The sequence below is a fragment of the Grus americana genome, chromosome 23, assembly GCF_028858705.1.
Source record: "Grus americana isolate bGruAme1 chromosome 23, bGruAme1.mat, whole genome shotgun sequence".
Taxonomy (NCBI): Eukaryota; Metazoa; Chordata; class Aves; order Gruiformes; family Gruidae; genus Grus; species Grus americana.
In genome coordinates this window covers 4,498,128-4,509,779 of record NC_072874.1, presented here as the reverse complement: position 1 = coordinate 4,509,779, position 11,652 = coordinate 4,498,128, and the positions used below count along the sequence as shown (strand labels likewise).

The following is an 11,652-nucleotide window of genomic DNA, read 5'->3' as shown; positions in this document are numbered from 1 at the left end:
GGGGGGGGGGGGGGCGATATGGCAGGGGCGGGTTTGGGGGAGCGGGGAGGGGGGTGGCCTGTCCCCCGCACCGGCTGAGACCCCGCATGCCATGGCACCCCCGGGCCCCCCTCCTCCTCCGGGGTCCCGGAGCATGCGCTGCCGGAAGCGCGGGGGGCGGGTTCTGCTTCCGGGGGATGGCGGCGGAGGGGCCGGGAGCGGGGCCGTGCTGCGCCGCCGACCCTCAGGTACCTGCGGGGCTTCGGGGCGGTGGCAGCGGGAGGGAGCGGGGCGGGCACGGGCCGAGGGACGGGGGGCGGAGGGGGGAGCCGGGCTTGGTCTGTCCCCGGGGACTCCGTGTGGGCCGGCTCCGCAGGCGGCCCCCGGCACTGCCCGCAGCGAGTCACTTCTGTCTTCCAGTGAGAAGCGCCAGCGCGGCGGGGAGCGGGGTAAGATGAGCCCGGTCCGAGCCCGCGGGAGCCGCAGCACCCAGCGCTGAGCCCACCCCGGCGGCCACCGCTAGAGCCGGAGATGGCAGCGGACTCCGTAAGTGTAACGCCGCCCGAAACGCCTCCCTCCGCCGGCGGGCACCCGGGCACCCCGGCTCTCCCGTGGCCGGTAGCCAGAGGGCCGTCACAGCGGTCGGTGCCCTCCCAGCTCGGAGATTCAATTTAAAATACAGATTAGGAAATGTAAATCGAACCGCCTAAGTCAAACGTTCAGGCATTGTGTGTGTAACAAGCTCCAGCAATAATAAATTACTGGATTTGTTGGTGGACTGAGCAAATAACCTGTTTGGAGTCCGGTTTGGCACTGGCCGGAGTCTCGTGCCGCCTCCTGTCATGACAGCCTGTGACGGCCATAAAACTGGCAGAGGGGAAGACGGTCAAAGGACAGAGCGCTTCACCTTGTGAATCCCTTTCAGAAGTATCCCTAAAACATTTGCTCTTTCTGCAAACGCCCTTCAAGGCCGTTCTCATCAGCCCTCAGTGGGGACAGGCACTGTACGCTTGTCACTTTGCTGACATCCCAGAAATGTTCACAGTCCTGCCAGTGCCGCTTGTGTTAAAGATCACGTGGAAGCGAGAGTGTTCCTTTAAATGAGACTTTCTTCTGATTTAATTTTTCTTCTGGGTCCCTCAAGTGACATTGTTTTTCTCCTTTTGGCGTGTTTTCATTCAGAGCTCAGTGTGTGTTACTGAGTGCTTCTAGTTTTCTGTCCTAAAAATACTATACCCGTGTTTAAAATGCCCCTTAGTAACTGGCTGACTTTCACATATGTTCAGCTGAAACACAGTTTTATGGAATTAGAACCTTAGTTATTAGCAGGTTCCCAATTAAAAGTATCACTCAACAAATAAAAGGTCAGAGATCAGAGCTCTTGAGTAGGTTGTGTAGGACAATTTCCAACTTAATAAATTTTAAGAGAGGCAACTGATTTGAAATATTAATTATATTACATGGCTTCTTATAGACAATCCCCATCTGGCAGAACAAACCCCATGGCTCAGCACGCAGTGTCGTCAGGAGGATCGGGTCAAACCTCCCTCTAAAGCCCTGTCCTAGAGCAACCTTTGAGGTAAGCAGACTGGGAAGGGGTTTGGTGATCGCGTCTAGGAAGCTGCCGTTCTTGAGCAAGACAAGGCACTGTCACGAGCTGCTGTTCTGTCACCCAAACCTGTCTGCAGAGTTGTATCCACAGAACTCATGTAGCAATATAGTTAATTTTAAGATATTTTATTTCTCTTTTTGGAAATTCTCTTCTAAGTGATCACTGGCAACTTGAGAAAAATACCTCCTCAAATATCGCCTGAGGACTGGGTTAGGAAGCTAGAGGAGACGGAAACATGGAGGGGCTGAAACGGTGCCTCGTCGTGTGACCTCCAGCAAGCCACATGCCCTCTGGGCCTGTTTTTCCTCAACAGTAAAAAAGGCTTATGGAAATGCTTACGTCACTGTTTAAGCTCAAGGACAGCGCTGGGACTTGTAGCGGCAAAGTGTTGCACGTGGCCTTGGCAGTGTGCTAAGCTGTATCGGGTGTCCCTTTGCTGCCTTGCTGTTGAGTCTCATGGAGCACAGTAACGCAACCAGGAACACGTGCAGAAGCCGACACACGTTTCCATGAGCCGAATGATGTTGCTGTCGCACATCTGACTGATGCAGCTGCTGCCCTGGTGCAGAAGAGACTGGCTCTGACAGCCAGTACAGCACATCTGGGGTGGCTCCAGCAGGCAGGACCACCGTTTGCTTAATGTAACTTTCTTTTTAGGTTCTACCAAATGTTTCGGAGCTCTATTTAAATGACGTCCCTCCAGTCCCCACCTTGGCAGACATTGTGTGGATCGCAGCAGATGATGAAGAAACGTATGCCAGAGTCAGGTTAGTTTTCTCTTATTCTGATCCTCATTTTTATACACTGGTTTGCATGGCATAGGCCAGACAGTGACCAAATGCTCACAACTTCCAGTCCTCTTGAGGTCTGATGTGGTGCCTGTTGAAAGACATTTTTCCCAAGAAACAGGAAAAATAAAAATTGGACAAAGAAACCTGGGAGGAATTCCTGTAGGAAGTGCTAAGAGCCTGTGCCATGTGTAACCCCTGTGATGTGTGGTATTTTCTGGTTAGAAAGTTGGAAAGCTGAGTTCTCGTGGGATTGGAATGTTCTGCCCCCAATAGTTTGGTTCTGGTCAGTTGAACTTTTCCCCTTAAAGCAGGGCAGTAGTAACAGGTATTTTGTAAAAGGTAAAAAGGACTTTCAAATCAGAGGCAAAAGTTAATGGGTGAGTGACATTTCCCATGTGCACCCAACCTACTGCCTGGCATGGAGACACAGTAACCAGGAGAGAAATTACTTGAAACCATGTGAGCACGCCCAGACTTTTGTCCCTGAGTCCTTCACATCTTGTGCCATTGAGTCGTGCTTTCTGTGACAGGCTTTATGTTCCTTGTAGTGCAGAGAGAGCACGTACAGCGGTACAGCACGTCTATACGGTGGTACATACAGCGGTACATATGGCATAGTGGCGCGGAGGTTTAATTCATTGTGTTGAAGTCTCTGCTGTCCTGCGGTGGAGGCAGAGCGTTGTTGTCACGGAGGGGTCTGGACCTTGTAAGTGACCGACAGGTTTTTGTCCTGTAGAAGTGACACTCGCCCGCTGAAGCACAAGTGGAAGCCAAGTCCCTTCACTGTTATACAGCGAAATGCTTCAGTCCCCAACCTGAGGAAGCAGGAGGAGAAGCTGCTCGCCTTGAAGAAACCTGGTTTACCAGCACTGAGCCGAACGACAGAGCTCCAGGATGAGCTGAGTCACCTTCGGAGTCAGATAGCTAAAATAGTCGCTGCAGAGTCAGGTAGGAACATAATGAGCTTTTTCTAGATGAACCAGAAGGGCTGAATTAGTGAACCATGTTATTTCCTACGAACAGAGTAGACTTGCATGCCTTTTTTCCAGCAGAGCAGCAGCTCCTGTTGGTGGGGTGCCATCTTCGGGGTCAGCTCAGTGCTGCATTTCTGTCTAGATGTTTGCATCTGTTTCGTTGGAGGAGTCCTGCTTGTTTTTGAGAAATACCAAGTGCTGCTTTGTGACTGCATTTGCTGCATCTGATCTGGAGGCCTACTCATCTCAAGTACCTTGTTTCATGAAACATTTGGTGTATTCTTGCCATTCCTGCTCCAAGTCAGCCATGAGCAAGAGGGTTACATCTTGATTTGGGTAGGAATGAGATGTTAGTGTTTCTTCTGTGAAAATGACTGTGCCATTTCTGTAGCAAATAATGTATTTGGGGAAGAGCCTAGCTGAATGGATTTGTTTATTTCTTTTAGTAAATTTGTATGTGACTAAAAGCCATGGTCTAGCTGCAAAACTGAACCGTGCAGAAAGGCTTCTCTTCCTTTCATGGCTTTTCCTGTATCCTCAGCTCTGAGGATTTGGTAGGCTTGCTGCAACAGTGGCTGGTTTTAGAGTGTGGAAACCAGTGAGATAGCAATAACTTCGTATCTATTTATGGAGTGTTCAGAAGGCAGAGTTGTTGATCTCCCAACTCGAAAACATTGAACGGTTTTGCAAACTAAAATAATTTAGTCCTTCTTGAAGACAGTTTTTCTTAAAAGCTGCATTTCTTGTATGCAGAATACTTTTGCCAATAACCAAGATGACAGCTGTATTATGGCTGCTTTCCCGAGGAAAAGAAGGACCTATAATTCTTCCCATTACTTAAAAAAAAAAAAAAACAGGATCGTGCCACACTTGAAATGATATCAGACAGGTTAATTCCTGTTTATGATGGGTAATAGTGTCTGATGAAACCTTCCTTATCCTACATCTGAAAGCAAATATTTTTTTTAATTACCGGATTGCTACTTTGCACTGCAGTGCACAGTGTGTGCACGGGACCAAATCTCTCATGGTCTGCAAAAGATGCTGTGGTTGTCTGATCATTGTAGCCCCGGGGACTTGCAGCTTTAATGGCTGCTTATATTTAGTCCGGCTATCCACAGGCCATAAATGTATTTGAAAATGAAACAGACCTGTGGTGTTTGATTTAGTTGAAATGCTGGTTCTACATGAGAGATTTGGGGCGGTTCTTCAGTTCTGTGTGATGGTCAGTGGACTCTCGGAATCTACTTGATATCAATAATGTAAACATATATGCCACCACATGAGAATACATGGGATGGTTTTAGCATGCAAAGTATTCTTTAGATGAGATGAGGTATTTATGATGATCCATGCACACTTGGAGATTACCATCTCCTTGCGCTGGTGTTTCTTGTCATCTTTGGTCCTGTCACAGTACACGGGATTCTGTATGCCACTTGCCTCAACTCTTACAGCAGCATGGTAAAATGAAGCCTCTCGGGGGGCGAGGGAGCCACATTGCCCTCAGCTCTGCAGGGAATAAGCGCAAAATGAGACATCGCAGATGTCCCCTTCGGAGAGGCTGCGTGTGTCCTCTTTCTTCTTCATGCAAGATCAGAGGCACAACTGAACTGGAATAAAGAACAGGGGAAATTGTGATATTTTTTTTTTTTTCCCTTCTAAGCGTTGTCTCAGCCCTACAGTTGCTCAAGCTCTGTGCTAGAAAAGTCCACTTTAATTCAAGGAGAGCAATAACAAGGAAAAATTAGAGATCCGGAAGGGAGAAAAATGATTTAATCATTTAATACCTTTTTCTCTCCCTCTCTACTCAGCAATGACCCTGGTTGTTATCAGCTGGCATTTCAGAACAGTTCGTATTGACTTCGCGTCCTCTAAGTCAATAACGGGGACCTGTGATTTAGGGCCTAGCTGTAGTTCGGTAATCTGATGAAGGAGATAACTATTTCACAGGCTTATTTTGGAGAGATTCATGCCAAAAAAGAAATATTGTGCAATCTGCTTTATTATATACTGTTAAGAGAAATCCCTTAACTGGAAATTGGTAACTATCTACAAGTTTACTCTTGAGGCCAAGGGCATTAGTGCTTTAAGGTACAATTTTCAATACAGGAAGGTTCTTTCAAGGACCTGCGCACTAAGCATTTTTCTAGGTTTTGGGTTGTTTTCCCTTAGTGTTTTACACTGGAAATATCTAACTCATTTTCACTTAATAACACTCGGAATTTATTTAGCTGTTCTTATCCTCACCGCATTTTAAAGCGTAAACAAATAAGTCCCATCTCCCCTGTGGAATAGGTGGATGCTATTCCCGTTTTGATGGAAAGCAAAACATGTCAAGATGCCTGCAGTCACAGAGTGAACTGCTGTGACCGTCTAGTGTAAAAAGCTGGAGCTCCTGAACCAGCTCTGCGTTCTCACCAGGCATAATGGTTGTGGGGGAAGGAGCCTGAAGGGAAAAGAAAAGCAAGCAGTTCTCAAGGCGATGAAGAAAAGGAGAAAAGTTAAGACAATTAAGACCTACATTCTGACACAGGCTCCCTTTGTGACCCTGAGCAGCAGCTAAATCTCTGTTCCTCCATTTCCTATCTGTAAAAATGGGAGAAAGTAAACATTGCCTGATTTCTGCAGGGCTGGGGCACAGTGTTTGAACCAGAGGGGTGATACGGTGATGGGCGCGATAGGAATAGAGATACATAAGGGGGTTGGTGGGATGAAAGGTGCAGGAGAAGGTCTTGTGTTGCAACATGGTGTCATAGGAAGTAAAGCGCACATGGAAGGTAACACAGAATATGATGAATTTGTTTTCTTATAGCATGGGGGAGGCTGGCTGATGATGCCTCTTGATTTATATTCTTCTGCAGGAAAAACCACCTACGTGGTTTGGTATGAGTTTATCTATCCACCTATATTGTTTTCTTTTTCAGCTTCTGCTTCATTAACACCAGATTTATTATCTCCAGGAAGTTCAAATGCATCTTCTCCTTTACCTTGTTTTGGACCCTCTTTCCAATCTACAACTTCCTTTGTCATTAGTGATATCACAGAGGAGGAGGCAGAACTTGAAAGCCCTGAGCTCCCGTCAGTCTCCATGCTTTGTTCTGCAACCTCCGAGTGTTGTAAACCAGAACCAAAGGATCCTGACGAGGAAGATTCCGTGTCTCTTTCAAAGGCCAGCAGTTTTGCAGATATGATGGGCATTCTTAAAGACATTCATAGGATGAAGCAGAGCAAAGACTTGTAAGTGCTTCCTGAACTCTCTTGATTTTATTTTCTCTTTCAAAGTTTGTCATCTCTTTTTTTTTTTTTTTTTTTTGTCTGTCAGATCACTGTAGACACTGGACATTGCATTCACTGCTTGTTGGTGCTGCTCTGTATTCATGATTCACAGGGGGAAATACCTGTTTATAGCAGAACTTGCCAACACTTACATTTCTGAGGGTTTGGTTTTTTTTAAATTATGGCTTACCTGCCTGGATAGAAAGCAATGGAGGGGAACTTAAATTGATTAGCACAATGTTTGGCTGTTTCAACTTGTTCACCTGAGGAAAAAAAAAAAGCTTGTGTTTGCCCTGATGGAAACCAGAACCGTGCATTGGCAACCGTCAGGGTGAGGAACACACTGCCCTCTCTGCTGCCGGTGGTTCTGGGTGCTGGTGCTCAGACCATCCTGGAGACCCAAGCAGTTGGGAAGCTCAGCAGCTTTTTCAGCGTGGCACACGCAGGAATTAACATGCGGAGCTTTTCAGCTTTTGCATCTGGCCCAGCTCTGAGCGTGGGCAGAGTGAGTTTTCACTTGTCTCATGATGAGTTTACACATTGATGATGAGAACGCCTCAAGCTGCTGACATGCCAGCTGCTGCATGGCTGAGACAGGATTCTGCCCAGCTGATAAAATACCTCCCTTCATGCTAGCTGTACTGCCTTCGTTTTACATGTGAAATCACAGTCACAATGTTCAGTTTCCACATTTTTCAGCCCAAAGATCTATCCAGCCATTTTGTTGTGTGAGTAAGATTCCTGGCCAAAAAATAACATGTTGTGTGATGGCTGCTCGCAATTTCTATGCCTAATTCAGTTTAAAAGAAATTAAATTCTCAGCACTGAAAAAATTATATAGTCAAATGAGAGAAATATGTTCAGCTTGCATCCAGAATGTCAGCACAGTATTCCATCCATAATTCACACAGCGTACCCTTTTGCTCTTGTTTTCCTAAGTGTTAAATACTACTCAAAGCTTAAATGCTCATTTGCTTTATATAAATGCCTCTAATCTTTCTCGGGGGTGAGTAGGATTTATGGACCACAGATTAATTGCTCCTCTTCTTTCTTCCTGTCTGTTGCAAAGCAGTGCTTTGGGCATCCGAAAATAATTCTGAATTATTAGTCAAAGGGAGAGAGAATTCTATAACTGCGCTATTGTAATGGTCATTCACTGGCTCTATTCGATCTAGAAAAGCTCGCAGATGCTTCATGTTGTGACATGTTTGAACCTTATCAGAAACATGTGTACCTCTAGGACTAAGCATTCACATGTAACAATATGATTATCAAATCTTCTAATTAATGCAGAGTGGTATCTCAGCCTGCTATGGAAGCAGACTTTTCAGGGTAAGAAAACTACTACCATCTGTGCCAGATGAAGATAGGGAAACGTGCATTATTCAGGGAGAAAAGAAAACTCGTACCAGTACAGATCAGGGTAGGGAAATCCTGGATATGCCAACAAGGCTCCTGCCAGCACTGGCCGAATCGCGAGGAGCCGGGTGCCGCCTGGGGGGAGGCTGTTTGCAAAGTCTTTGAGGGGGGCTGGAGCAAATCCACGAGGCAGAAGTGAAACTGTGACTTGCGTGCAGGAGCGTGTACGAGCCGCAGCCCGGTTCCCATGCTGGGCCGTTACCAGTCGTTAGGCTGAACCTGGGATAATCCGCTGCCCACGTTACCCTTCCACGTGTGGTAGCTGTGGGGCGTGTCAGTGTGTTCTCAGCAGCCTCATAGCTGATCCTGCGTGAAAAGCAGCGTGTGTAGGTGACGGGGAACGTTGTGATATAATGGATCACAATTTGACTTCAATTTCCCCGACAGAATGTCTGGTAACAGCTAATAGCAGGTGAGGGTGTTTGGTCTTGCTGCTACCCTGGGGAGAAGCTGTGCGAATGAGTGGGAGGGAGAGACAGCTTGTGCACAAAGATGGGATTTACCAACAGCGTTGATGTTTAATGTTACAAGAGATGGGGGAGAGCAAGGATTTTTGTAGAATACTTGGGGGGAAGGGGATAGCTGCCAAATCCCTCCTCGCTGGGCTACAGCGGGCAACGGAACTGAATCACCGGGACCCCTCTCTCCCCTTGTGACGGCTTGACTGATTAGCCAGGAGCTGGGTGACGCTTGCTACTTCTGCTGCTGCTTGCGTTGAGGCTAGGGACACCCCGGCAGAAAAGCTTGAGGCTGTTTCTTGCTGGAGCTGAACTGTTTTCCTCTCATCTGTTTCTCTGTCTCGGCTTCTAACTTGCCCCCTACATGCAACAGTGACTTTTTAGGATACAGTTACTACAGCTTAATTAAATCTGTTTGAGAAATCACAGGTAGTTGAAAAATCGCATTAAATAAATCACTTTACTTGATGAGCTTTAATTCCAAGACACAATCCTCTAGTGTTGGTGCAGTTTTATGAGCAGACCTGTGCTTCTAGAGCTGTGCTCACCTTGCGTTGGGTTACGCAGAGCAGTTGTGCTCGTGTAGGTACACAGCGCTTGTAACACTTAAAAGGATCGTGTACTCTTTTAAGTGGATGAAGGTACCACATGATGCTTAACGAGATGACTACATCAATGCTTCTCTGATGCTCCTATTTAGGACTTGGTGCATAAACACAACCTTGGAAGCTTCAGGAATGAGTGAGAAACGCTTGCAGAAATGTGTGTGTTTCAACAAATGTGAACTAGAGCCTGTTAAGCATGACACCCTCTGCGAGGGGAGCAGCTGAGTGCGTGCCTGCGCGCTGGGTGCTCAGGGTGGGGGTCAGGACAGGTAGCGTGAGGACCTGCTCAGACTGTGAGTACTCCGTTACTTGTAAGTACTACTGCTGTGGGACTGAATAACTTAATTTGCCCGTGGTTATTTCCTTGGCCCTTCGAGTGGCCATAAAGGGCTGAGACGCTGAAGTTGAAGCTGGTGCTCTGTGCTTTGCTGCTGGTTGTGCCACGCGATAGGACACGGTACCCCTGGTAGGAGAGGTTCCTTTTCTCACCCTAGTGCGGGTTATTTGTCTCTTTGCTCACCCTGTGAGAGCTTTTCCTTGTGATGAGCTGCTGTCTGTCTTTGCTGCTGTCAGTGTTGCCTCCTTCTCTGGCTGCTTCGGTTTCCCCCCATCCCTCTTCCGAGGCAGCTGACAGATGGATACTTGGGTAACTCCCAATTCTCAGGTTTGCCCATGTGGAAGGAAGAGTTTGGGGAGGGCTCCAGACCTCGTATCTGCTCTTTCTCTGCACCCTTTTCAGAAGGAACGGTTCTGTCTGGGTGAAATCTAAGGCATGCTTCTGGCTACAAAATCATCTTCTAAATAGTGATGCGTTTATGCAACTGCAAATTAAGAACTGGCATCAGACAAATCTGATGTAGCGCTAGGGGTTACCTGTGAGCGGCTCCATGGCATCTTACACAGCTTACTAAAAGCCTTCACTGTAATTTGAGAACAAGCCCCTCCCAAACACATATGGAATTTGGGGGGGGGGGGATGTTCTTTTAGGAATGTTTAAAACACCTATAATGTTTTCTGACCGAGGGAGGACTTCAGCTATTTAAAAAAAAAAAAAAAGTCATTACCCGTATTTAAATATGAAAGCATATATCCATTGTATAGCAAAATTCATGGAGGAAAAAAAATAGTTCCAGGACTTCAGCTCAAACAGCATACCACTTGCAAATTTATATTGAGGGGACATAGGCCATAAATAATTAATGAAATTTTATTTTACTAACACAGTTGAATAAAAAAAATTACAAAGATCTTTGATGCTGAGATTTTCAGGATACCCCTTGACCCACAAAATGAGGTTTTCTAAGCCAAGATGAAAGGTCTGAATTTTCAGCTGGTTTTTGTTGTTTTGTGGTATCGTTCTTGCACCTCCTCCACTCGCGACAAAAGCTGATAAATGCTGCAGAAAAATACTAAAAAGGCTCTAACCCGGGGCTGTAAACCATCGATTTTGGCACTTCTCTGTACTAATACACTGTGCTTTTGTCTGCCTTGTAGAACCCGAACTTCAATGAAGGAGGAAGACCCGGCCATTCTTATAGCAGAAGTTCTGAGAAGAAAATTTGCCCTAAAGGATGAAGATCTGGCCATGAAGGAGAAGTGATGTTACTGTCACTAAACTCTGTAAGCAAAAGTGTTACGTTCCCAGAATTTTCTCCACAGTAGCTGCCTTCCTAAGGATCGAGCCTTTTGCCTCTTTTATTAATTAGAAATGGTTTCTGCACTGGACACATACTAGGAAAGACCCTACGGATTTGATGTGTTTTCCATGTATTGTTATATTTAAGAAAAAACTTTTTAAGATGATGGAAATTCTTTTCCACCTGTATTTTGATGTTGATTATTGATAAGGATCTTCTAAAGAGTGCAACAAGTGCTGCTGGATGACATTCTTTCTACCTACAATTTTCCTTAGGTTCAAATTAAGCATTAACTTATAACGACCTTGTTACGATAAAACTAGTTACCATTTCCAGTATAAACGGGTGTCAAACATCCAGGTCTTTCTCTGTTCTGAGTGTGGTACAGAGCTACTGAGAATAAGCTAATTAATGCTTCCAGGTCTTCAGTGTTGAGTCACGGCGGTAAAAGGCGTCTTCTCGATAACTTTGACCCGAGGGCAGGATGAAACCGCAGTCAATGATCAAACCACTCCGTCACGTCTGCAGGATGCTGCTGGTTTTAGAACGCCCTGGGTATTATTTAACTCACAAATTATCCCCACAGTTGCATGACAGAATGGCCTTAATTTCTTGCCAGTAATTAATGTTTCATTAATAGTCCTTGTATTCAGATAATGTATTTTATTTAGCACTCAAAAGGTCTATTTATTGAACCACCAATGCTAAGAACCGAGCACCCACTGCAAGAGCTGTCACCTGAGAAAAGGGAAGAAGGAACTTGGCATTGTCTGTGGCTACAGTTCTCAATAACTGAAGAGGTTTCCTTCAGCTACACATTCTCTGCAATGTTCCTCATGGCTGTATTTAAAGTATGATTTTTTTTTTTTCCTTTATATAAAATGGAGCCTTAATAAGA

General features: G+C 45.9%; 1 protein-coding gene across 3 annotated transcripts in view; it reads left to right on the top strand.

The window, feature by feature from the left end:
* The window catches only part of MTFR1L (mitochondrial fission regulator 1 like), a 14,126-nt gene extending 2,474 nt beyond the window's left edge, over positions 1 to 11,652 (top strand). The window contains exons 1-8 of one of the 3 annotated variants that reach the window (XM_054802167.1): positions 159 to 227; positions 400 to 525; positions 1,454 to 1,558; positions 2,249 to 2,358; positions 3,119 to 3,330; positions 6,284 to 6,596; positions 10,612 to 10,737; positions 11,176 to 11,652. In XM_054802167.1, the coding sequence (XP_054658142.1) occupies positions 511 to 525; positions 1,454 to 1,558; positions 2,249 to 2,358; positions 3,119 to 3,330; positions 6,284 to 6,596; positions 10,612 to 10,717 (861 nt within the window). In that variant the 5' untranslated portion in view covers positions 159 to 227; positions 400 to 510 and the 3' untranslated portion in view covers positions 10,718 to 10,737; positions 11,176 to 11,652. Of the gene's footprint in view, positions 1 to 149; positions 228 to 399; positions 526 to 1,453; positions 1,559 to 2,248; positions 2,359 to 3,118; positions 3,331 to 6,283; positions 6,597 to 10,611 lie in introns of those variants that run through there. The other 2 variants (XM_054802165.1, XM_054802166.1) reach the window with 2 other exon arrangements.